This window comes from Oscarella lobularis, chromosome 1, assembly GCF_947507565.1.
Source record: "Oscarella lobularis chromosome 1, ooOscLobu1.1, whole genome shotgun sequence".
Lineage (NCBI taxonomy): Eukaryota > Metazoa > Porifera > Homoscleromorpha > Homosclerophorida > Oscarellidae > Oscarella > Oscarella lobularis.
The window spans coordinates 2,010,367-2,034,476 of NC_089175.1; the positions used below are offsets into that span (position 1 = coordinate 2,010,367).

Here is a 24,110-nt window from a genome sequence, read left to right on the forward strand (position 1 = left end):
TTCACGTCGAATTCGATCTTCTTGATATTTATAATACCACCGAGTCCTAAATTGACTATAAATTTCGCCGCTTCGGCTCCAATTTTGACCGCGACTTTTGCCGCTTCCAAGACGTCAGTGGCCACGTCTAGAGTCCACCTGCTGCTATCGACGATCTTTTCTGCGAGCCATAAAGCTGCATAGGCAGTTTTTCGCAGACCCTTGCAGGCAAGATTTGCCGCTTCGCAAATCAAATCGGGAGCTTTCCTACAGCACTTGTTCCAACCCGGGCATCCTATGCACGCACCCCAAAATCTCTTGCAGCACGATTTCCAAGACGGGCACCCAATGCAAACTATAAATTCAGTAAGTTCAACGTATAACAGCGATTGTTATGCTTACTCTTGTGGCACGTCCGAATGCTGCACAAATTATTCACGTTGTTTTTTTTCCTCTTCAAGTCCGCAACCGCGGCGTCAAACTTTGGTTCCGCAGCTCGCACTTTCGCTTGGGCTTTGCTGATTTCTGCTGCGGCATCTTTTGCGGCTTCGTCAATGACAGCGAGAGCTTTTTTACGAATTTCTTCCATCCACTCTGTCGAAAGGAGCCCGTACACTTGAAACGACGCTTCTTGAAGGGAACCGTAGGGAGCGTAGACTCGCAAGAGCGCATCGAACAGGATAAGCCGCCCGCGAATCCAAAACACGAATTGCGTGTTCGTAATTTGCAAAAATACCTCGCGCTCAATCATACCCTTCAACAAACTCACGTACCCTTGGGCGGTGACGTTCACCTTCGGGAGTGGAAACGCCTGAATATCGGCGACCAATATAGGACCGCTGCTCTTGTCGCTACTCGACTTGTAGAGTTGAAGGAGACCGCCAGCCAAATTGAGAGGAGTCATGCGAATGTCGATCTTGATGCCGCGCGGAAGTCCGATATCTATATAAGCGGAGAGTTGAAAACCGAGTATATCGATTGTTCCGTTGAGAACGAAGCCTTGAGGAATGACGATGCCCGACGGAACGAGTTCTCGAGCATCGAGAGAAAACGACACCTCGAGGCCTTTGGGAAGTCCACTGTCTCTCAAGCACGTTGGCAAACTCAGGTCAATTTCAAATGCTTCTAGCACGGCGCCCAATGTAAGTTTATTAATCGAACCGTAGAAGTAGTTGCGTCTCGGCATTAGCGGGTCGATGCCGAGGTAAACTTTGGCGATGATTTCTTTACCGCTGTCTATTTTTCCCACGCGCAATTCGCCGCCCACTTCGATGCCAACAAGCGGCACGCCCGGCTTGAGCGCGACCGAGAGAATCGCATTGCCGAAAGCGAGAAAATTAATACCAAAAGCTCGTTTCCATATGCCTTTCATATTCATCGACAGCTCTAGTCCCTGAAGACCAAATCGCACTGCGCCAGTGAATGATATAGGAGGATTTGTTAGCGCTAACACGGCTCGTATTCCAACGTACGTTTCGGCGCCCAAAGCAAACTCCAACGCCGCCTCGCTCAGAATTAGACCGTCCCCTAATCGTATGTTGTTCACACCGGCGCTGATAAGAATTTGTTTGAGCGACGTGATGGTTGTCGTGATTTGCAGACTGGCGTCACTACCGAGCGCTCCTTTGGCGAAGTCGCAGAACGCATCTCCTTGACAGTCGTCGGGAAACGTAAATACGGCAACAAGTGAGTCCGCGTTGAATAGGAATTCGGCTCAGCGTTTCGCCGCTGAGAGTAACTCCGTCCATCGTCTTCGACGATATCACTACGGCGACCTTGAGCGATCTGTCGAGCAAAGATAGCGCTTTGACATTTTTCTTAGTCAACTTCTCTATGACATCAGCGAATCCAATATTGCCCAACTCAATGCCGACAGCCATGGCAGCCTTTCCAGTTTGCTTGCTTACGACCAAGTTGACTGTAGCTCCAGCCCAACCGGCGATCTGAGGAGTGCCGGCCAGTTTGAATTGAAAACCCTTAGCACCGGTTCCGACCGGAATTTCAAATGACGGTCGGAGAATGGAGAAGTCAGCCATTGAGGCTGATTGCAGAACGGAGGAGAGTTCATCGGGTAAGAAGTCGGCGTCCATTTTCTGCAGAATCGCAGCGACATTGAGATCGTTACCTTCGCCCGATAGTATGAAGCCTTTGGCCGTGCGTTTGTCTCGGTTGGGTGCCGCAGGCGAAATGGGAGCTAACGCCGCCGGCTGTATGGTCACGGGAAAATCGGCCGAGCCAAACTGCCAGAAACCGTCGGCTTTGAAGACGGTTTTTCTCGGTTTGGAAAGCGTTATGTTTATAAGAATGGACGGGTTCAAAATTGTCGCTATACCCGGAGTGATTTCTAATGAATCTCCGAATTTCAGTTCGATTGCGAGCGTTTTTATCTTCTTCGCTATCGTCAGCTGAAAGCCGTACAACTGAACGTCGAGCAAGCCCGAAACGCCGGGCGGAAGATCGAGTTCTTCAACATCGAAGTCGGGTATTATTGCAGTCAATAAATTTGAGAGCTTCAACGCAGCGCCTGGGTCGACGAAAGAGAACTGCAAGCCACCAGGACCGATGCTGACAGAGAAGACGACAGCTGGTTTATCCGGTATGATGGGTATGGCAGCGATTAGAGTGACCCCTTTGTTGATGGGACGCACTTGCGTCAGTATCCCATCGAGAACCTCAGGAAGAAAGTTGGGGGTCAGACTTCCTGTTGATATAATGAGACCTGTTTCCGGAACGGTGAGAGAGCCAATGAGAGGCACGTCAGTGACGTCCAACCCGGATATTTTCCTAATTAGACCCGCGAGCGAGAACGACGGCAAATTGATTGCAATTGTGACGGCAGTTCTCGCGTCCTGAAGAGCCGTCTTCTTGTATCGCGTCACGAGGAGATGACACCGAAAGCTGCCCCAACCGGTTATCGTCGGATTTCCAGACAGTCCGATAGCAAAGCCGTCTTCGCCGTACGTTCCAACGAATCGGGAGTTCTGAAGACTGAAGCGATCGAGTCCGGCTTCCCGAAGGGGCCCCTCCATCTCTGCAGGAAGTAGGGCTTCGCTGAGAAGCCTTATCAGTTCGCCGACTGGGATATCACCATTGTTTGGAATACCGCGAAAGTAAAATCGATCGCCCTGCTGGCTTATTTTGAAGTCGAAGTTGATGTCGCCGACTTGCCATACGCCAGCGAGAGCGAACCCCTGTATAGAGAATTTGTCGCTGAGCGCCTGCACCTCGGGGCTGAGCTCCATCGCCACGACGACGGTGACGTCGCCCAGAAGAAGAAAATCGGGCACGAGTGTGAACGTAGGAAACTCTCGCGTGCCGACGGACCACTCGTTTCGCTCGGTATCTAGCGAGAAATTCGCAATTTTAAAATGGAACGGATTATCGACGTTCGCCGAGCTGATTCCGAGCGATCAATGGACGCTGGGCAGCATGAGCTCGACTAGACCGAGCACGCGAAGATCGCTTTGCTCGGCGACGACGCCGAGCATGACATTGCCTCTCATGTATATCTGAACGTTATCATCGTTCAACGTGTCGAAACCGCTGCCGTACGTATTTGCCATTTGGTCTAACACGCCTGGATCGCCGAGAAAGTTGCATTGTCCTTTGTGTAGCAGCAGGACGACGACGACGACGACGACGACGCCGATCAGCTGCAGCATCGTGACCTAGCTCGATCCGATGCTGGACGTCGACTGGTTTTGCTAGGGACATGTCTGCTGAATTTATTTGCGAGACGAAAGCCTCTTCGGTGTTGTTATTGAATCGTCCATTGCGTGGGCTGATTAAATTTACTATTACGATGTGAGTGAGTGAGTGAGTGAGTGAGTGCAGAAAGTCAACAGCGCAGACCGGCGCTGACTAGTGCTTTGACGTTTTGAAACTGACACTAACCTATATATATACAGTTATTGCAAATTTCTGGAACTGGAACTCAAGTCATCGCTGTGGAGTGTTTTTGTCGAAGAGATCTGTGCTTTTGGAATAGCGCAGACGTTACCGTTATCAGTTATTTGCATAACAAACTGATATAATGTCACTCCCATTGGATTGCCAACGACTGAAAACGCCTCTTTGCTATATAACTTGACGTGACGTCCGACAGTTTTTTGTGCGATGCTGTTTGCGCATTGTGCGTGCCTCTGCGTGGGATTAGGAATTCACTAATGGAGCTAGGGTCTTCCAAACAGAGGTCGTCTGTCGCGGCTTCTTGACTCCCAAGTCTTTATTTCTCTTGCGGCAAATGATCAATTACTCATTATAATGATGTTTTAATTCGCCCTTCAAGATGCTCAACGTTTTCACATCCTCTCCAGTGCACTCGGAGCTGCAATCCGAACAAGATGCACTCTGCACGTCGCCTTTGCACGATCGTTCTTCTTCTTCTTCTCTTCGTTCGTCAAGCGTCCGGCAGCTATCAAAAACCGGCGCCCGACGCCGCCGAACGAAAAGAATTCCGAACGAGAACGGCAACCAACAGGGAGACAATGCAAGTCTTCGGCATCCTCGTCTACACGTACAAAGATCAAAACGGTCAACCGAAAAGCGTGCCGTACTGCGAAGGCGTTCTCTTAGGCGAGCGCTACGTTCTGACCTCGGCGGCGTGCTCGCCGGATAAGGCGCTGAGCGACAATCTCATTCCCGATGGGACAGACCAGACGTTCTCCTTTCGGCATAGGGGTGCCGAAAATTCCTTTGATAAGACAGCCGTTCGCGGTACCATGGACAGAGCCCATGCGATTATTTATCTATCGCGTTCGGTCAAGCAGGCTTATTACGCGTTTCCGTCGTGGGACGGAAACGATCAATCGACCGATAAGAACTCGTTGAAATGGAACATTCGTGCGGAGGAAGTCGAGGACAATCCCGTCCGGCTTTCGTCGTGGTACGCTGCCGACGAGTCGAGCAGTCGCGCGAATAATCTCCAGTCGGCGTTGGACTCGTGTGAGTTTGTCAAACGGGTCGAACGCATCGCTTTAGAGTGCAGGTCCAAGACGGTCGAAACGCTGGTTTACAGCGGTGCGGCGTTTTTCAAGCTCACGGCGACGGGGAATACGCGAAGCATTGCCGTACTTGGAGTTGTCAATCTTAAAGAATCGGCGAAAAGCCGTTGCAGGAACGCTCCTGCGAATGCGACACCCGGACTCGGTTTGGGAGTTTTGGGTAGTAAGGGCTATTTGTGTGGCAGACAATTGAATGCGAACGCCGTCAGAGACATTCTTCTCACTATGAATGAAGTCTCGTCTGGCGGTCGTATTTCTTCGCATTTGGACGTCATACCGTCGCAAAAGATTGGTACGTTTCAGAGTTATAAGATTTCATTGCTCATACCGGTAATGTTTTTTCGCCGCGACAGTCGGAACGATGAATATGAACGGTTTGGCTCGATATGCACGTGACACGAAGGAACTTTTAGCGGAAAGCGTAAGAGAAATTCTAGCCGAACCGTCGATTATGGCCATGCAAGAGGTCCCAGCCATGAAGGGAACATCTACCGTTGAAGAGTTCCTTAGAAGCGACATATTAAGCTGGGTTTCGATGGCTCACACAGACGTGGTCAATAATCTGGTCTTTTTCTACAAAACGACTGAAGTTGACCCGACGGGCACATGCCAACCTGTTCAAAATTTTGGTAAGATATGCTTTTTTAAAGTGAGTGCGTCAATATACATCTACTGCTCTTACGTTAATTAATTAATTAATTAATTAATCTTGTACTCTTAGTTTAAGAGAGCGTCGAAGTGCTTTGCTATGATCAACGTTCATCTTACGTACGGAAAACCTACGAAACGAAACTCGGAAATCAAATCACTGCGAACATTTATTGACAATTATAAAGCACCGAGTGGTTGTTCCAAAGTCGTTCTTTGCTTAGGCGACTTTAACACAGGAGGCGGAAATAACCCACCGAACGAAATAACGGATGCAGAATTCCTACTAAAAAATTTGTAAGAAGATTCTATTTTCTATTTATATACGAACTACCGCTTTTTAACTTCAGGAACAACATGCGTTTTCACGATCCAGGTCCGACGACTCCAAAAGTGGGCGGTGAGTCTCATTACGATCGAATACTCGTGAGCGAAAACCTACGATTGATGCACCATTACTGGCCGTACGGTGACGTTGGTCAGTCCAGGGGAATACGTACCCAATCGGACCGAATCCGATTTTACCTGAATAATTATATTCCGCTCATGCCGACTACTCTCCGCGAGTTTGCTCCAGATTTTCGTAACACCGACCTTAGTGATCATTTGCCTGTCATTTACAAGCTCGACGGCAAAACGGCCATAGGTACGTGGAACGTTGAGCATTTTGACGTCACCGTGCCAAACGATCCGAACCCCGATCGAAAGGAGAGAGAGCACAGGGATAAATTTGAAACCATTTTTAAGTTGTTCAACGTGTTAGCCGTTCAGGAGCTCTCGTCCAATTTCGCTTCAAGCAAACTCTATGACGACCCTACGAAACCCTATCGTGTCAGTGGCCAAAAATTATTTGGCAAAACTTGGCTTATAAGTAGAGATGTCAGTGAACTGGAATTCGCCTACGATGAAGGGATTCTAAATGTCGTTTCGTGCTCGAAGCTCGACATGTCACAACATACATTCAAAACGAACAAGGGCGATAAACCTTATCGTGACGGCTTTGGCTGTAGTTTTAGAAGGAAAGACGACAATAAGGTGCGGAAAGAAAAGAATCAAAACTAAATTGAGACCAACTTTTAGAAATTCAGCCTTGTTTCCGTTCACGTTCTCAACGCTAAAAGCACTCTCGCCGTTGCAAGGGAATACATAGCGGAAGCTCAAGTGACGTATGCTGCCTTCGGATTGGCAAGTACGCCTGCTTTTGTCTTAGGAGATTTTAATGTTGATGAGCCTTATGTCACTGAAAGTCTGCAATCGACCAGGTTAGATCGAAACACTAGAGAAAGCACGCAAGTCGATAAATGGCTATCGTCTAAATCATATAGATGTGAACATGAAAGGGGATCAGATTCTGAGTGGCATTTTACAATGCCAAACTCGAAAAATTCTCGAGACTATATCTGGCGCGTGGGAAACAAAAATCCTGGGCAGACCGGTTGCAGGGTGATCAATCCCGAACTGCACAAAAGAGGGTCAACATATACGTTTCCAGACACTACCACGAGAATGAAAGCGTTTTCGTCTTGGAAAGAAGTTTCTGACCATTATCCTGTTTACGCGCGATTTTTTGACCCAACTAAACTCAGATAGACGACTATAGTGCGTACGTTGTTCAAGCATGAAAGTATCTATAGGCTGACGGTCTGTCTATAGCTTCGTGTGTGTGTGTGTGTGTTCGAGAAATAAAAAAATCAATGACTCTCAATACGAGTTATTTAGATCAAGAGCGGTACTAGACTGTAGCTGACTTTTTTGGGGTTCCTTTTGCCGTGCATGCTGTCGCAAACGCCTGCCAGCGAGATGAAGTAGGCTACGCTGCAGCCCTGGCTACGCTGCTTGTGGAGCCGCTGTCCAGTTCCCATCAGTTCTGGCTGAAACACGTCATCGTCGACGCCGTCCCGGATAGACCTGCATGCTTCGAAAAATGCTCGCCTCGCTTCGTCTTCTTCTTCTTTTCCTTCTTCTCAAAGCGTCTTTCGTGGCCACTACGGCGGACTGCGATACCGTCGCCGCCAACTGCATCCAAAATCCGTCGTGCAACGCGACGTTCACGGCGTATTTGACCGCGTGCGATCGAGTCCTGAACACGGGTCTTCCAGCCGACTGCACGGCCGATTGCCGAACGAAACTCAACGCCTCCAACGAAATGGAGCCCGCCTTCGTAACGTGCAACGTCACGACACCTCAGAGCCAGAAATTCCAGGCGAACATCTTAAAAGGCTGTTTCGGCATCGGTGAGTGTCGGGGACCAACGAGGGCATATGCTGATTTATCCTAATTGCGTCATCAGTCACTCGTGCTTTCTTCCAGCCCCGCCTACTAGTAAAGCTCCCACAGGATTCCTGTGCAGTGCTATCGGAACAAGTTGTTCCATCGACCCCAACTGTGGTCCCGTGGTAGGCAAGTACTTGGCTGATTGCGGTGGCGTGTTCACGGGACAACCGTGCACGTCGGCTTGCTCGTCCAGCACGGCAGCACTGTTCGAAATCTGGCCGGCGTTTGGCGAGTGTAGTTGCGGTACAGATCAGACCTGCATTACGGCGGAACCTCATGTCCGCAATTGTTTGGGTAGCCAAAAAAAGCGTGACTAAGTTGTTGAAACTTTTTTTGCTTGTAGGTAATACTACCGCTGCTCCGAGTCCTAACTTTTGCAGCGTTTTGGGCCTAAAATGCGGTTACGATGACGAATGTAGGCCGATATTGGAAAACTATTTGAACAGTTGCGCTTTTCTGTTCACGGGATCTCCACACGGCTGCACGGCTCAGTGTCATTCGACCGTTACGGCGTTCCAGGAGTATCGTCCAGATAGTCGCAATTGCGTTTGCGGAGCCGATTCGAGCTGCACAGTAAATGAACCTCGCGTTCAGTTGTGCATCGACGACGGACCCGGTAAAGAACCCGGCGTTCGTTTTTAAATCGTGCTTTGTCCTAATTATAATTACCCTTTTTTATTTTTCTCAGTTGCTCCTCAGGCCTGCAGCGCTGTCGTCGAGAACGGCTGCGGCAGCAACTCGACTTGCAAATCGATCGTGGAGACGTACATCGACTCGTGCGCCAAAGTCTTCGAGTCCGATGACGAGGACTGCACGGCTGAATGCAAAGGCAATCTCGAGCGCGCTGTTGCCGCCTTGCCTTCTCTTGGGACTTGCGTCTGCAGCGGAAACCGGACGTGCACTCGCGCGCAGATCAACATTCAGAAAGCGTGCTACGGCGAGTGATAGCGTCGTCTTTTGGGAAATACAAATAATTGATTTTTTTTTGTCTTGAAGACTTGATTCCGGCGTCGGGGCTATCTTGCTCGTTTGTCGGAGACGTGTGCAGTCGGGATTCGGCGTGCAATTCGAAGCTTACGAAATATCTGGCGTCGTGCGCGTCCGTCTTGAAGTCGGGCGAGGCGAGCGACTGCTCGCAGGCCTGCCGCGACGATCTCAATAATCTCGTCTTGGCCTCGCCCGCCCACGACACGTGCTTCTGTTCGACGGACGACGACGACGACGACGACGACGACTGTACGACGACTCAGGCGAATATTCAAAAGGGCTGCTTTCCAGAAGGTATGACTCACTCGCTGCTCCCGCTTCTCCTTGTTGCTACGTAAATCTTTTTCGAAGCTTCGTCGAAAGCGGACAAAGTGGCGACGGCTGTTTCTACGCTGACTTTGGTCGTGTTAGCGTTCAACTTCATTTGATTCAATGGCAGGGTTTGCATGCGCGTTTATTTTGTGTGTGTGTGTTTGTCTGATGTGCTGTTTGTTGTCTCTCTTACCGCAGGTGCGTTTCTGATCTCTCTAAGTGTACAGCTGTAGACTCACGTCGTAAGACTTTGTCAAAGTCTTACGACGTGAGTCTGCACTTAAATTGAGGTGGTAACTACAGAAAATGGAGTCTAATGGCAGCTCTTTTTGTACACGATAGCGTTGAGGAGCGCACCCCTCTTTCGTTTGGGAGTCTACGGTATGTAATCGTCTGAAAGCACGTGCATTGCCGACGCCGTCCCGGATCTACTAGTGAGTACGGTTCAACCATATGGTTCAACGTCATGCTCGTCCTGACCGCCTCGCTTCTTCTTCTTCTCAAAGCGTCTTTCGTGGCCAGTGCTGATGACTGCGATACCGTCGCCGCCAACTGCATCCAAAATCCGTCGTGCAACGCGACGTTCACGGCGTATTTGACCGCGTGCGATCGAGTCCTGAACTCGGGTCTTCCAGGCGACTGCACGGCCGATTGCCTAGCGAAACTCAACGCCTCCAACGAAATGGAGCCCGCCTTCGTAACGTGCAACGTCACGTCACCTATAAGCCAGCAATACCGAGCCAACATCCTAAAGGGCTGTTTCGGTGAGGCCATTTCTAAGATTTTGCACTGAAATCCTGGGACCAACGCCCATATATCGATTTTACATAAATCCCCCTCGCGTGGGGGCTGCTTTGTCTTAGCGTCGTATCATTATCTGTTTAGCTACTCCAGCTCCGCCTACTGCTACCCCGTCGACGTCAGGATTCTTGTGCAGTACTATCGGAGGAAGTTGTTCCTTCGATCTCAACTGCAGTCCCCGACTAAACAAGTACTTGTCTGATTGCAGTGGCGTGTTCACGGGACAACCTTGCACGTCGGCTTGCTCGTCCAGCACGGCAGCGTTGTTTGAAATCTGGCCGGCGTTTCGCGATTGCCGTTGCGGTTCGGATCAGACCTGCATTACGGCGGAACCTCATGTTCGCGCTTGTCTGGGTAGCTAAAAAAAGGTCAATCATTCGATTAGGTTGTTTCAGTTTTTTTTAGGTGATACTACTGCTGCGCCGAGTCCCAACTTTTGCAGCGTTTGGGGCTTGGAGTGCTTTTACGATGCCAAATGCAAGCCGCTATTGGATAACTATTCAAACAGTTGCGCTTCTTTATTCGCGGGATCAGGCTGCACGGCTCAGTGTCAATCGAGCATTAAGGCGTACCAAGAGTATCTTCCAGATAGTCGCAATTGTGTTTGCGGAGCCGATTCGAGCTGCACAGCAAATGAAGGCCGCGTTCGATCGTGCGTCGACAGCGGACCCGGTGAGGAATCGTTGTTTTCCTTTGTAGTCTTCATGCCTTCGCTTACCGCCTCTATTTTTATAGGTGTTCCTCAACTCTGCAGCGCTCTCGTCGAGGACGGCTGCGGCAGCGACTCGACTTGCAAATCGATCGTGGAGACGTACCTCGACTCGTGCGCCAAAGTCTTCGAATCCAATGTCGTTGACTGCGCGGCCGAATGCAAAGGCAATCTCGAGCGCGCTGTTGCCGCCTTGCCTCCCCTTGAGACCTGCATCTGCGGCGGGAACCGGACGTGCAGTAAAGCGCAGGTCAACATTCAAATAGCGTGCTACGGCGAGTGATAGCGACGTCTTTTTGAGAAATATACGTAATCGATTTCTTTGTCTCTCGAAGATTTGACCCAGGCGACGCCGCAGTCTTGCTCGGCTCTCGAAGAAGCGTGCAGTAAGGATTCGGCGTGCAATTCGTTGCTTACGAAATATCTGACGTCGTGCGGGTCCGTCTTGAGTTCGGGCGAGGCGAGCGACTGCTCGCAGGCCTGCCGCGACGATCTGAAGAATCTCGTCTTGTCCTCGCCCGACTTCGAAATGTGCGTCTGTCCGATGGACGACGCCGACTGTACGACGAAACAGACGAAAATTCAAATGGGCTGCTTTCCAGAAGGTACGACTTGCTGCTTTACGCGTACGGTCCCTCACGGTGAAATTGTTATCTTTTTCGAAGCTTCTTCGAAAGCGGACAAAGTGGCGACGGCTGTTTCTACGCTGGCTTTGGTTGTGTTAGCGTTCATCTTTATTTGATTCATTGGAAGTTGTTGCATGTGCGTTTATCGTGCGTTTGTCTAACTCTTCTATGGTGCTGTCGTCTCTCTTCTTACCGCAGATGTGTTTCTGATCTCTCTAAGTGCAGACTCGGTTCTCAGCGCACTAAAAGTCAGACTCGATTACAGTACTGCACGCACAGCTTCTAACCTATTCAGTTATTTTTGTCTCCCTCAAGTAAAAGTTCCAACCGCTAGTTTATCTTTTCCCTCTTCATGCGTACGGAGCTGAGAGCTGTGCAAAACAAGGAAATGATTGTGATGCACAATGACGTCATGGACCAGATGCCGAACGGAAGCCATTGATAACAGTAGAACAATAGAAGGGACTTTAAATTTTTAGCTAAGGATCCTACTGACGTGCATACCACGGTAAAATTTGCATTTTAGTGACGTCAGCTTCCCTGAGGACCACGCAGTTCACTAGGATCTTCCCTGACGACCACGCAGTTCACTAGGATCTTCCCTGACGACCACGCAGTTCACCAGGATTCTACCAAGCACGACCTAATCACTTTAGCCTTTCGGAAGGCTATAAATTTGCGCTGCACGCTGGCATATTCACATATCACATAAGTCCGAGTCAGAATGTTCAAGTTTTTGGTTTTTCTTTCGTTCCTGTCCTTTTGCGCTACTTCGCCGCTCCCAATTTTCCACTCTGATTTGCTAGTGGCAAACGTGATCGACGCGGAGAAAGATTCTGTTTTCGCTGTCAGCTCTCTCTACGGCGTAATTCACAAAGGCAAAGTCTTCTACCAGCCCAGTCATTCGTTCAACGGAGGAGCCAACTTCGAACTGCCAGCAACCAGCTCTGGAAACACGGTTTTCTTACCGTTTGAGCAATCGTATCTCAAAGACCCGCACTGCGTCGTCGATTTCGAAGGAATTGTTGGCTTTCACACCATCAACCCGCAAACCGACGGTCTTTACATTTATCTATACGACGTGCGCGGAAATGCTCGCTCGTGGAAGTTTAGCGGAACTAAGCATTTGACCGCCATGTGCTGGGGTGCCATTACACCGACAGTCAAAGTCCCCCAGCCGACACCGACTGAAGTCGAATGGCGATGAATATGACTACCAGTAGGTTATAGCTTCTAGCTAATCACTGAGTTGGAATTCTAACAGCAAATTTTTCTCTTTCTGCATGCATGCTGCCGCTGTCTTCAGTTTGTGATAGTAGTGAAGTTTCTTTGTCTCTGCAAAAATCTACCGATTTCATACTGTGTCAAGCGCGTTACCCACTAGATCAGACTAAAAGTAGATATACTCAGGCTCCAACGTAGATATAACGTCATGTACGAGAATCCAACGTTTAATTTTACGTGGCCGAATGGTAAGAGTGGACGTGGGTGTTGCAATCATTGAAGTCCCGGATGGATTTTCGATGGAAGTCAGTTCGCCCGCTTCTGTCGAAATTGGTCGATCTTTGGGTTCCCGATCTCGATGAGCTGTACGAATTTGGTCTTGTCAATAGGAAGGAGTACGAATTGCTGCGCTATCTTCCTCGATCTCAACAATGCCATCATCTACTCCTCGTATCTCTGCCGCAGAAGGGGATGGGCGCGTTCGACACGTTTCTCGCGGTTTTAGAGAGGAATAACGAATCAAAGGTCATCGCGAAGATGCTTCGGCGAGAGAAGGCCAGTTGGGAAGGTTATCCGTACAGGAAGAAGCCTAAATACCGATCCGACGAGATTGACTGGGAGTCGTTTGTTCGACCGCTCTTACAGGAGTTGGCCGACGTTTGGACTCCCGATCTCGATGAGCTTTACGCTGTGCTCCGTGTTGATAAGAACGACTTGCCTGACTCTCTTTCTCGATTCGAACTATGCAAAACGTTGCTCATCGACATTTTGCCGCAAAGAGGAAGCGGGGCTTACGGCACTTTTCTCGCGATGCTACCGAGAAGCGAAGAGATGAAGTTCATCGTCCATGTGCTCGAGGACTGGGAGGAGTCATTTTTGACCAAGGGATTTCTCTTTCCGCGGGTTGATCTTCAATGGATGCACGTCGTTCAAGTGCTCTTGCCAGATTTAGTGAAAATTTGGCGTCCTCATCTCCAGCGTCTTTACGACTCGCATATTCTGAGTAAAGAGGAATATGGCACGCTGCTCGGGCTTCCTTGTTTGGAACAGTGCAAAAAGCTGCTTATCCAAATTCTTCCGTTTAAGAAACCAGGATGCTACGATGCATTTTTGAATGTGCTTCTGGAAACGGAAGGAGAAGATTCCGTTGTTGTCAACATGCTTAGGAAACGCGAGGAAGAACGAAGGTATAGAGCTAAAGTAGGGGAGAGAACGCGCGGTGGTAACGAGTTCTTGGTAGGATCAAATTTGACTCTAAACCGATGGACAGGCGTTGGTTTCTAATCCGCGAGCCGCTCTATTCGAAAGTGGTGAGCACTTGGAACTACCGTAGCTACGTTTTGAGTGCTCTTTGCGAAATTGGGCTAATCAGTTTCGAAGAGTATGAATCACTTTTGAGTGATAGAGAGGAAGTGCAGAATGAGTATGACCAAGGGTCGATTTCTCCAGAAGATCTTGATAGCAGAATTCGTGAAGGCGAGTGCCGAAAGCTGCTCATTGATCTTCTACCGAAAAAAGGCTCTTCTTCTTTCAACGACTTTCTTAATGTACTGAAAGATGGCCAAACGGAACAATTAGATGTATGGCCCATATTGCACTTTGCTGCGTCCGGCATTGCTTATTATGTCCCGTCCTTGGAAGAAGCAGCGACGGCTACACAGACTGCTTTTGCAAAGGTCTAATACTGTCTTTTAATTTAATTAAACGCCGAAGTACGTACATCTATACTGTTTAGGATGCTGTGCTTCAAGGCGAAGAGTCTTCTACTACATTTTCTCTTCGATTCCACAACATGACACTGAGCTTCACAAGAACGACAACTGTGGAAGAAGAAATTGATGAATTGGGCGGCAAGCTTGAGTCTGAGTTTTTCTCATTGACTATTCCTCGTGGAGCAGTTATGGGAAACCCTGTCAGAATAGGATTCACCATTTATGAATATCAGCCGGAGGCGGCAGAAGGAGTTGAAGATGATTGTTATATAACAGATATTCTTGTGCTACATCCACGTGGCACATGCTTTGCAAAGAACGTCACAGTCTCTTTCAACCTAACGACTGTAATATTTTCTGAAAAAAAAATCCCCACCCTTCTATATGATGAGGAAGAAACAGGCTTGTTTTTGCCCTCTCCTGTGGAACCAGCCGAGTCCACGGTGTTTGATAACATGACGGCTATACTTAATCCATCCCGTCTTGATATTAATACGAAGCACTTCTGCAAATTCTTTGCGTGCTTTCGTCGCTGCATTGGACACTGCTATCGTACCTTGGCGTTTGGTAGGTGGACAAAGGGAGAATCTTTGCATTTGCAAACGGCGACAATCGATCTTCATTTCACGTCTACCAGACGGAAGTATGTTGACTACGTGGAAAAATGCAACAGAGGAATGCCTGTACTTCTGAAGGATAATGCGACAATCTACTTTTCAAAGAAAGAATGCTCAGGCAGATTCAATATTGAAGTCAATAAGATTAGCTACGGCTGGGAACTTCAATCTTCCTCTCCAATGTCTATTGAGAAGGAAGAACTAACTCGAGCAAAGAAGCACTTGTCCAAGTTCTGTACTCGCTTTTTTAAGTTGAAAAAAATCGAGAAGGACGCAGAAAAGCCTTGGCTAGAAATTCGTCTAACAGATGAAGAGAAAACAGACTGTATACTCCTATTAGACGAATATGCTTCACTCCATGTAAGACTAAATAGGAGCTCTTGAGTGGTGAACTAAAGTCATGTTCTTGCTTACCTAGACTCCTCCATCTTCCGTGTCTTCAAGTGAAAGAAGTGAGTAGATTATTAATAGTTTTTGGTATTTACTCGATGTTGATTGTTATAGGACGATCTTCGATGGAACCTTCTAAACAAGGTAGGCATTTCCTAAGACCGATGCTAATTTCACTAATATGCTAACAGATGCTGAACTAAACCGATTCCCCACTAAAAAAGAGCTCCTTGACGTTTCACAGGAAATCCTTGATCGATGGAAGTTTGTGGCTAGGTACCTTGACGTCGAAGAAAAGAACGTCATTGCCGCTTCAGCAGACGCAAAGGGAGACGTCAGAGAACAAGCGTATCAAATGCTTTCTATTTGGAAGGAGTGCAAAGGCGATGCTGCAACAGTCAAAGAGCTGTGCAAAGCTCTAGAATCGGTGAGTCTAAAAGCAACAGCGAATAAGGTGTTTAAGTACTCGTCTTTCTTTGAATGAAACGCTGTATTTTGAATCGGTTTTTTCTAGATTTTTAATTTTTTAATAATTGTTTTTCTGTACGTCATTTATTGAAGTCCCGGATGGATCGTGCGTCGACAGCGGACCCGGTGAGGAATCCAGCGTTTTGTTGTTTTCCTTTGTAGTCTTCATGCCTTCGCTTACCGCCTCTATTTTTATAGGTGTTCCTCAACTCTGCAGCGCTCTCGTCGAGGACGGCTGCGGCAGCGACTCGACTTGCAAATCGATCGTGGAGACGTACCTCGACTCGTGCGCCAAAGTCTTCGAATCCGATGTCGTGGACTGCACGGCCGAATGCAAAGGCAATCTCGAGCGCGCTGTTGCCGCCTTGCCTCCCCTTGAGACCTGCATCTGCGGCGGAAACCGGACCTGCAGTAAAGCGCAGGTCAACATTCGAATAGCGTGCTACGGCGAGTGATAGCGACGTCTTTTGAGAAATATACGTAATCGATTTCTTTGTCTCTCGAAGATTTGACCCAGGCGACGCCGCAGTCTTGCTCGGCTCTCGAAGAAGCGTGCAGTAAGGATTCGGCGTGCAATTCGTTGCTTACGAAATATCTGACGTCGTGCGGGTCCGTCTTGAGTTCGGGCGAGGCGAGCGACTGCTCGCAGGCCTGCCGCGACGATCTGAAGAATCTCGTCTTGTCCTCGCCCGACTTCGAAATGTGCATCTGTCCGATGGACGACGCCGACTGTACGACGAAACAGACGAAAATTCAAATGGGCTGCTTTCCAGAAGGTACGACTTGCTGCTTTACGCGTACGCGGTCCCTCACGGTGAAATTGTTATCTTTTTCGAAGCTTCTTCGAAAGCGGACAAAGTGGCGACGGCTGTTTCTACGCTGGCTTTGGTTGTGTTAGCGTTCAACTTTATTTGATTCATTGGAAGTTGTTGCATGTGCGTTTATTGTGCATTTGTCTAACTCTTCTATGGTGCTGTCGTCTCTCTTCTTACCGCAGATGTGTTTCTGATCTCTCTAAGTGCAGACTCGGTTCTCAGCGCACTAAAAGTCAGAGTCGAATACAGTACTGCACGCACAGCTTCTAACCTATTCAGTTATTTTTGTCTCCCTCAAGTAAAAGTTCTAACCGCTAGTTTATGCTTTCCCTCTTCATGCGTACGGAGCTGAGAGCCGTGCAAAACAAGGAAAAGGATTGTGATGCACGATGACGTCATGGACCAGATCACGCAAACCGAACGGAAGCCATTGAGAACAGTAGAACAATTGAACCACGGATTGAACTTTAGCTAAGGATCCTACGAACGGAAGCCATTGATAACAGTAGAACAATAGTAGGAACTTTACATTTTTAGCTAAGGATCCTACTGACGTGCATACCACGGAAACGTTTAGTAAAATTTGCATTTTTTAGTGACGTCAGCTTCCCTGACCACCCACGCAGTCACGCAAGCACGACCTAATCACTTTAGCCTTTCGGAAGGCTATAAATTTGCGCTGCACGCTGGCATATTCACATATCACCTAAGTCCGAGTCAGAATGTTCAAGTTTTTGGTTTTTCTTTCGTTCCTGTCCTTTTGCGCTACTTCGCCGCTCCCAATTTTCCACTCTGATTTGCTAGTGGCAAACGTGATCGACGCGGAGAAAGACGCTGTTTTCGGCGTCAGCTCTCTCTACGGCGCAATCCACGAAGGCAAAGTCTTCTACGAGCCCAGACATTCGTTCAACGGAGGAGCCAACTTCAAACTGCCAGCAACCAGCTCCGGAAACACGGTTTTCTTACCGTTTGAGCAATCGTATCTCAAAGACCCGCACTGCGTCGTCGATTTCGAAGGAATTGTTGGCTTTCACACCATCAACCCGCAAACCGACGGTCTTTACATTTCTCTATACGACGTGAGCGGAAATGCTCGCTCGTGGACGTTTTACGGATATAAGTATTTGACCGCCATGTGCTGGGGTGCCCTTACACCGACAGTCAAAGCCACCGACCAGGCGCCGACTGAAGTCTACTACAAGTAGGTTATAGCTTCTATAGCTATAATCACTGAGTCGGAATTCTAACAGCAAATTTTTCTCTTTCTGCATGCATGCTGCCGCTGTCTTCAGTTTGTGATACTGTAGTAGTAAAGTTTCTTTGTCTCTGCAAAATCTACCGATTCCATACTGTGTCAACCGCGTTACCACTAGATCGGACTAAAAGTAGATATACTCAGGCTCTAACGTAGAATCCAACGTTTTTTACGTGGCCGATATAAGATTGAAAGTGAACGTGGGTGTAGCTGCAGTCTTTCTTGTGTTGAAAGCATTTCTTGAAGTCCCGGATGGATTTTCGATGGAAGTCAGTTCGCCCGCTTCTGCCGAAATTGGAAGATCTTTGGGTTCCCGATCTCGATGAGCTGTACGAATTTGGTCTCGTCAATAGCGAGGAATACGAATTGCTGCGCTCTCTTTCTCGATCTCAACAATGCCATCATCTACTCCTCGTATCTCTGCCGCAGAAGGGGATGGGCGCGTTCGACACGTTTCTCGCGGTTTTGGAGAGGAATAACGAATCAAAGGTCATCGCGAAGATGCTTCGGCGAGAGAAGGCCAGTTGGGAAGGTTATCCGTACAGGAAGAAGCCTAAATACCGATCCGACTGGGAGTCGTTTGTTCGACCGCTCTTGCAGGAGTTGGCCGACGTTTGGACTCCCGATCTCGACGAGCTTTACGCTGCGCTCCGTGTTGATAAGAACGACTTGCCTGACTCTCTTTCTCGATTCGAACTATGCGAAACGTTGCTCATTGACATTCTGCCACAGAGAGGACGCGGGGCTTACGGCACCTTTCTCGCGATGCTACCGAGAAGCAAAGAAATAAAGTTCATCGTCCATGTGCTCGAGGACTGGGAGGAGTCATTTTTGACTCGTGGCATGTTTCTCTTTCTGAGGGTTGATCTTTTTCAATGGATGCACGTCGTTCAAGTGCTCTTGCCAGATTTAGTGGAAATTTGGCGTCCTCATCTCCAGCGTCTTTACGACTCGCATATTCTGAGTAAAGAGGAATACGACACGCTGCTCGGGCTTCCTCGTTTTGAACAGTGCAAAAAGCTGCTTACTCAAATTCTTCCGTTTAAGGAACCAGGATGCTACGATGCGTTTTTGAATGTGCTTCTGGAAACGGAAGGAGAAGATTCCGTTGTTATCAACATGCTTAGGAAACGCGAGGAAGAACGAAGGTATGGAGCTAAATTAGGGGAGAGAGCGCGCGGTTGTAAGAATTCTTGGTAGAATCAAATCCGACTCTAAACCGTTGGACAAGCGTTGGTTTCTAATCCGCGAACCGCTCTATTCAAAAGTGGTGGCCGCTTGGAACTACCGTAGCTACGTTTTGAGTGCTCTTTTCGAAATTGAGCTAATCAGTTCCGAAGAGTATGAATTGCTTTTGAGTGATAGGGAGGATGTGCGGAATGAATATGACCGAGGGTCGATTTCTCCAGAAGATCTTGATGGTAGAATTCGAGAGGGCGAATGCAAAAAGCTGCTCATTGATCTTCTACCGAAAAAAGGTCCTTCTTCTTTCAATGACTTTCTTAGTGTACTGAAAGATGGCCAAACGGAACAATTAGATGTATGGCCCATATTTCACTTTGCTGCATCCGACGTTGCGTATTATGTTCCGCCCTTGGAAGAAGCAGCAACGGCTACACAGACTGCTTTTGCATCTGCAAAGGTCTTTTAATTTAATGAAACGCTGACATACGTACATTTATACTGTTTAGGGTTCTCTGCTTCAAGGCGAAGAATCTTCTACTACATTTTCTCTTCGATTCCGCGACATGACACTGAGCTTCACAAGAACGACAACTGTAGAAGAAGAAATTGATGAATCGGGCGGCAAGCTTGACTCTGAGTTTTTCTCATTGACTATTCCTCCTCGTGGAGCAGTTATGGGAAACCCTGTCAGAATAGGATTCACTATTTATGAATATCAGCCGGAGGCGTCAGAAGGAGTTGAAGATGATTGTTATATAACAGATATTCTTGTGCTACATCCACGTGGCACACGCTTTGCAAAGAACGTCACAGTCTCTTTCAACCTAACGACTGTAATATTTTCCGAAAAACAAAGTCCCACCCTTCTATATGATGAGGAAGAAACAGGCTTGTTTTTGCCCTCTCCTGTGAGACCAGTTGAGTCCACGGTGTTTGATGAAATGACGGCCATACTTAATCCATCCTGTCTTGATATTAATACGAAGCACTTCTGCAAGTTCTTTGCGTGCTTTCGTCGCTGCGTTGGACACTGCTATCGTACCTTGGCGTTTGGTAGGTGGACAAAGGGAGAATCTTTGCATTTGCAAACGGCGACAATCGATCTTCATTTCACGTCTACCAGACGGAAGTATGTTGACTACGTGGAAAAATGCAACAGAGGAATGCCTGTACTTCTGAAGGATAATGCGACAATCTACTTTTCAAAGAAAGAATGCTCAGGCAGATTCAATATTGAAGTCAATAAGATTAGCTACGGCTGGGAACTTCAATCTTCCTCTCCAATGTCTATTGAGAAGGAAGAACTAACTCGAGCAAAGAAGCACTTGTCCAAGTTCTGTACTCGCTTTTTTAAGTTGAAAAAAATCGAGAAGGACGCAGAAAAGCCTTGGCTAGAAATTCGTCTAACAGATGAAGAGAAAACAGACTGTATACTCCTATTAGACGAATATGCTTCACTCCATGTAAGACTAAATAGGAGCTCTTGAGTGGTGAACTAAAGTCATGTTCTTGCTTACCTAGACTCCTCCATCTTCCGTGTCTTCAAGTGAAAGAAGTGAGTAGATTATTAATAGTTTTTGGTATTTACTCGATGTTGATTGTTATAGGACGATCTTCGATGGAACCTTCTAAACAAGGTAGGCATTTCCTAAGACCGATGCTAATTTCACTAATATGCTAACAGATGCTGAACTAAACCGATTCCCCACTAAAAAAGAGCTCCTTGACGTTTCACAGGAAATCCTTGATCGATGGAAGTTTGTGGCTAGGTACCTTGACGTCGAAGAAAAGAACGTCATTGCCGCTTCAGTAGACGCCAAGGGAGACGTCAGAGAACAAGCATATCAAATGCTTTCTATTTGGAAGGAGTGCAAAGGCGATGCTGCAACAGTCAAAGAGCTGTGCAAAGCTCTAGAATCGGTGAGTCTAAAAGCAACAGCGAATAAGGTGTTTAGGTACTCGTCTTTCTTTGAATGAAACGCTGTATTTTGAATCGTTTTTTTTCTAGATTTTAATAATTGTTTTCTGTACGTCATTTATTGAAGTCCCGGATGGATCCTCGATGGGAGTCCGTCGTTCGGCGGCTCCTGCCGGATTTAGTGAACATTTGGCGCCCGCAACTCGACCGTCTTTACTCCGCGTGTCTTGTGACTATTGAAGAATACCAATTGCTGAGCACGCTTCTTCCGTTCGACCAATGCAAGAAGCTTCTCATCGAAATCCTTCCGCGAAAGGGGCCCAAAGCGTACGAAACGTTTCTCGAGGTGCTTTCGAAGACGGAAGGACAGGAGTTCATCGCCGAAATGCTGGAAAACGCGGCCGGAAAACGAATAGATGTTGCAACTTCACTGGCAGTGTCTTCAACCGAAGAAAGTGAGTCACTAACTCTTAGTTTTTGTACCGAGTATTGAAACAATGTCAATGTAGAAATTGCAATTTTGGAGAGGAATGACGAATCAAAGGTTATTGCCAGGAAGAAGGCCGAGATTGACTGGGAGTCGTTTGTTCGACCGCTCTTGCAGGAGTTGGCCGACGTTTGGACTCCCGACCTTGCCGAGCTTTACGCTGCGCTCCGTGTTGATAAGAACGACTTGCCTGACTCTCTTTCTCGATTCGAACTATGCGAAACGTTGCTCATTGACATTCTGCCACAGAGAGGACGCGGGGCTTACGGCACCTTTCTCGCGATGCTGCCGAGAAGCAAAGAAATAAAGTTCATCGTCCAGGTGCTTGAGGACTGGGAGGAGTCATTTTTGACTAAGGGATTTCACTTTCTGAGGGTTGATCTTCGATGGATGCACGTCGTTCAAGTACTCTTGCCAGATTTAGTGGAAATTTGGCGTCCTCATCTCCAGCGCTTTTACGACTCGCATATTCTGAGTAAAGAGGAATATGACACGCTGCTCGGGCTTCCTCGTTTTGAACAGTGCAAAAAGCTGCTTATCCAAATTCTTCCATTTAAGAAACCAGGATGCTACGATGCGTTTTTGAATGTGCTTCTGGAAACGGAAGGAGAAGATTCCGTTGTTATCAACATGCTTAGGAGACGCGAGGAAGAACGAAGGTATGGAGCTAAATTAGGGGAGAGAACGCGCGGTGGTAACGAATTCTTGGTAGATTCAAATTTGACTTTAGACCGATGGACAGGCGTTGGTTTTTAATTCGTGAGCCGCTCTATTCAAAAGTGGTGGCCGCTTGGAACTACCGTGGCTGCGTTTTGAATTCTCTTTGTGAAAAGGGGCTAATCACTTCTGAAGAGTATGAATCGCTTTTGAGTAATAAAGACGAAGTGCGGGAACATTATTACCAAGGGTCAATTTCTTCAGAAGATCTTGATAGTAGAATTCGAGAAGGCGAGTGCAAAAAGCTTCTCATTGATCTTCTACCGAAGAAAGGCTCTTCTTCTTTTGGCGACTTTCTTAGTGTACTGGAAGATCATGAAACGGAACAATTCTATGCATCGGACTTATTGCACTCTGCTGCATCTGACGTTGCTTATTATGTTTCGCCCTCGGAAGAAGCAGCAACTGCTACACATACTGCTTCTCCTTTTGCAAAGGTCTAATAACACTGTCTTTTAATTTAATTAAATGCTGAAGTACGTAAATTTATACTGTTTAGGATGCTGTACTTCAAGGTGAAGAATCTTCTACTACATTTTCTCTTCGATTCCGCGACATGACACTGAGCTTCACTAGAACGACAACTGTGGAAGAAGAAATTGATGAATTGGGCGGCAAGCTCGAGTCTGAGTTTTTCTCATTGACTATTCCTCGTGGAGCAGTTATGGGAAACCCTGTCAGAATAGGATTCACCATTTATGAATATCAGCCGGAGGCGTCAGAAGGAGTTGAAGATGATTGTTATATAACAGATATTCTTGTGCTACATCCACGTGGCACATGCTTTGCAAAGAACGTCACAGTGTCTTTCAACCTAAAGACTGTAATATTTTCCGTAATATTTTCCAAAAATCAAAGCCCCACCCTTCTATATGATGAGGAAGAAACAGGCTTGTTTTTGCCCGCTTCTTTGGGACCAGTTGAGTCCACGGTGTTTGATAAAATGACGGCCATACTTAATTCATCTTTTCTTGATATTATTACGAAGCACTTCTGCAAATTCTTTGCGTGCTTTCGTCGCTGCATTGGACACTGCTATCGTACCTTGGCGTTTGGTAGGTGGTCAAAGGGAGAATCTTTGCAATTGGAAAAGGCGACAATCGATCTTCATTTCACATCTACCAGACCAAGGTATGTTGACGTTGTTGAAAGGTGCAACAGAGGAAGGCCCGTACTTTTGAAGGATAATGCGCTAATCTACTTTTCAAAGAAAGGCAGAATCAATCTTGCAGTCAATAAGATTAGCTACGGCTGGGAACTTCAATCTTCCGCTCCAATGTCTATTGAGAAGCAAGAACTATATCGAGCAAAGAAGCATTCATCGAAATTCTGTTCGCGTGCTTTTACGTTGATAAAAATCAAAGAGGACGCAAAGGAGCTTTGGCTTGAAGTTCGTCTAACAGACGAAGGGAAAACGAATTGTACACTCATATTAGATGAATATTCTTCACTTCATGTAAGTTCTGAATAGGAGCTCTTGAGTGGTGAACTAAGTGGTGTTCTTGCTTACCTAGACTCCTCCATCTTCCGTGTCTTCAAGTGAAAGAAGTGAGTAGATTATTATTAGTTTTTGGTATTTACTCAATGTCGATTGTTATAGGACAATCTTCGATGGAACCCTCAAGAAAAGGTAAGCATGTCAATCTTCATGAGAGCCATGCTAATTGCACTATTAAACAGATGCTGATCTAGACCGATTTCCAACTAAAAAAGAGCTCCTCTACGTATCACAGGAAATCCTTGATAAATGGAAATTTGTGGCTAGGTACCTCGACGTGGAAGAAAAGGACGTCATTGCCGCTTCAGTAGACGCAAAGGGAGACGTCAGAGAACAAGCATATCAAATGCTTTCTATTTGGAAGGAGTGTAAAGGCGATGCTGCAACTGTCAAAGAGCTGTGCAAAGCTCTAGAGTCGGCGAGTCTAAAAGCAACGGTGATAAAGATGTTTAGGTACTCGTCTTCTTTTGAATGAATGAAACGCT

The 24,110-nt window shown here is 47.3% G+C and overlaps 5 protein-coding genes across 9 annotated transcripts; all 5 read left to right on the forward strand.

Annotated features, from left to right (window-relative positions):
* The first annotated feature begins 4,322 nt into the window (after window positions 1–4,322).
* Window positions 4,323–7,293, forward strand: LOC136198456 (uncharacterized). The gene is made up of 6 exons (XM_065988403.1): window positions 4,323–5,274; window positions 5,336–5,631; window positions 5,704–5,927; window positions 5,981–6,665; window positions 6,711–6,892; window positions 6,956–7,293. The coding sequence occupies exons 1-6, from the start codon at window positions 4,323–4,325 to the stop codon at window positions 7,218–7,220; spliced, it is 2,604 nt and encodes an 867-aa protein (XP_065844475.1). The 3' UTR covers window positions 7,221–7,293.
* A 228-nt stretch (window positions 7,294–7,521) lies between these two features.
* Window positions 7,522–9,427, forward strand: LOC136190929 (uncharacterized). Its single transcript, XM_065979227.1, has 6 exons — window positions 7,522–7,864; window positions 7,941–8,198; window positions 8,248–8,520; window positions 8,593–8,841; window positions 8,901–9,185; window positions 9,243–9,427. Exons 1-6 carry the CDS (start codon window positions 7,543–7,545, stop codon window positions 9,317–9,319), a joined length of 1,464 nt encoding a protein of 487 aa, XP_065835299.1. The 5' UTR covers window positions 7,522–7,542; the 3' UTR covers window positions 9,320–9,427.
* A 197-nt stretch (window positions 9,428–9,624) lies between these two features.
* Window positions 9,625–12,696, forward strand: LOC136190469 (protein eyes shut homolog). Of its 5 annotated transcripts, XR_010670571.1 has the most exons (8): window positions 9,625–9,967; window positions 10,089–10,358; window positions 10,410–10,676; window positions 10,740–10,988; window positions 11,049–11,318; window positions 11,379–11,475; window positions 11,538–11,587; window positions 11,674–12,696. XR_010670571.1 is itself a non-coding variant. In XM_065978646.1 (7 exons), the coding sequence occupies exons 1-6, from the start codon at window positions 9,670–9,672 to the stop codon at window positions 11,453–11,455; spliced, it is 1,431 nt and encodes a 476-aa protein (XP_065834718.1). In that variant the 5' UTR covers window positions 9,625–9,669; the 3' UTR covers window positions 11,456–11,475; window positions 11,538–12,696. The 5 variants fall into 5 exon arrangements, 2 of the variants coding, with proteins under 2 accessions (XP_065834718.1, XP_065834704.1); XR_010670569.1 differs by having other exon boundaries at window positions 11,379–11,587; window positions 11,655–12,696; XR_010670567.1 differs by having other exon boundaries at window positions 11,379–11,587.
* Window positions 12,697–12,851: 155 nt separating this feature from the next.
* Window positions 12,852–16,746, forward strand: LOC136198504 (uncharacterized). The gene is made up of 9 exons (XM_065988471.1): window positions 12,852–13,750; window positions 13,804–14,239; window positions 14,299–15,252; window positions 15,311–15,344; window positions 15,397–15,426; window positions 15,474–15,876; window positions 15,949–16,197; window positions 16,257–16,526; window positions 16,589–16,746. Exons 1-6 carry the CDS (start codon window positions 12,852–12,854, stop codon window positions 15,764–15,766), a joined length of 2,646 nt encoding a protein of 881 aa, XP_065844543.1. The 3' UTR covers window positions 15,767–15,876; window positions 15,949–16,197; window positions 16,257–16,526; window positions 16,589–16,746.
* Window positions 16,747–18,072: 1,326 nt separating this feature from the next.
* On the forward strand, window positions 18,073–21,313 carry LOC136198514 (uncharacterized). Its single transcript, XM_065988482.1, has 7 exons — window positions 18,073–18,968; window positions 19,021–19,462; window positions 19,512–20,468; window positions 20,527–20,560; window positions 20,613–20,642; window positions 20,690–20,925; window positions 21,014–21,313. The coding sequence occupies exons 1-7, from the start codon at window positions 18,073–18,075 to the stop codon at window positions 21,161–21,163; spliced, it is 2,745 nt and encodes a 914-aa protein (XP_065844554.1). The 3' UTR covers window positions 21,164–21,313.
* Window positions 21,314–24,110: the final 2,797 nt, after the last annotated feature.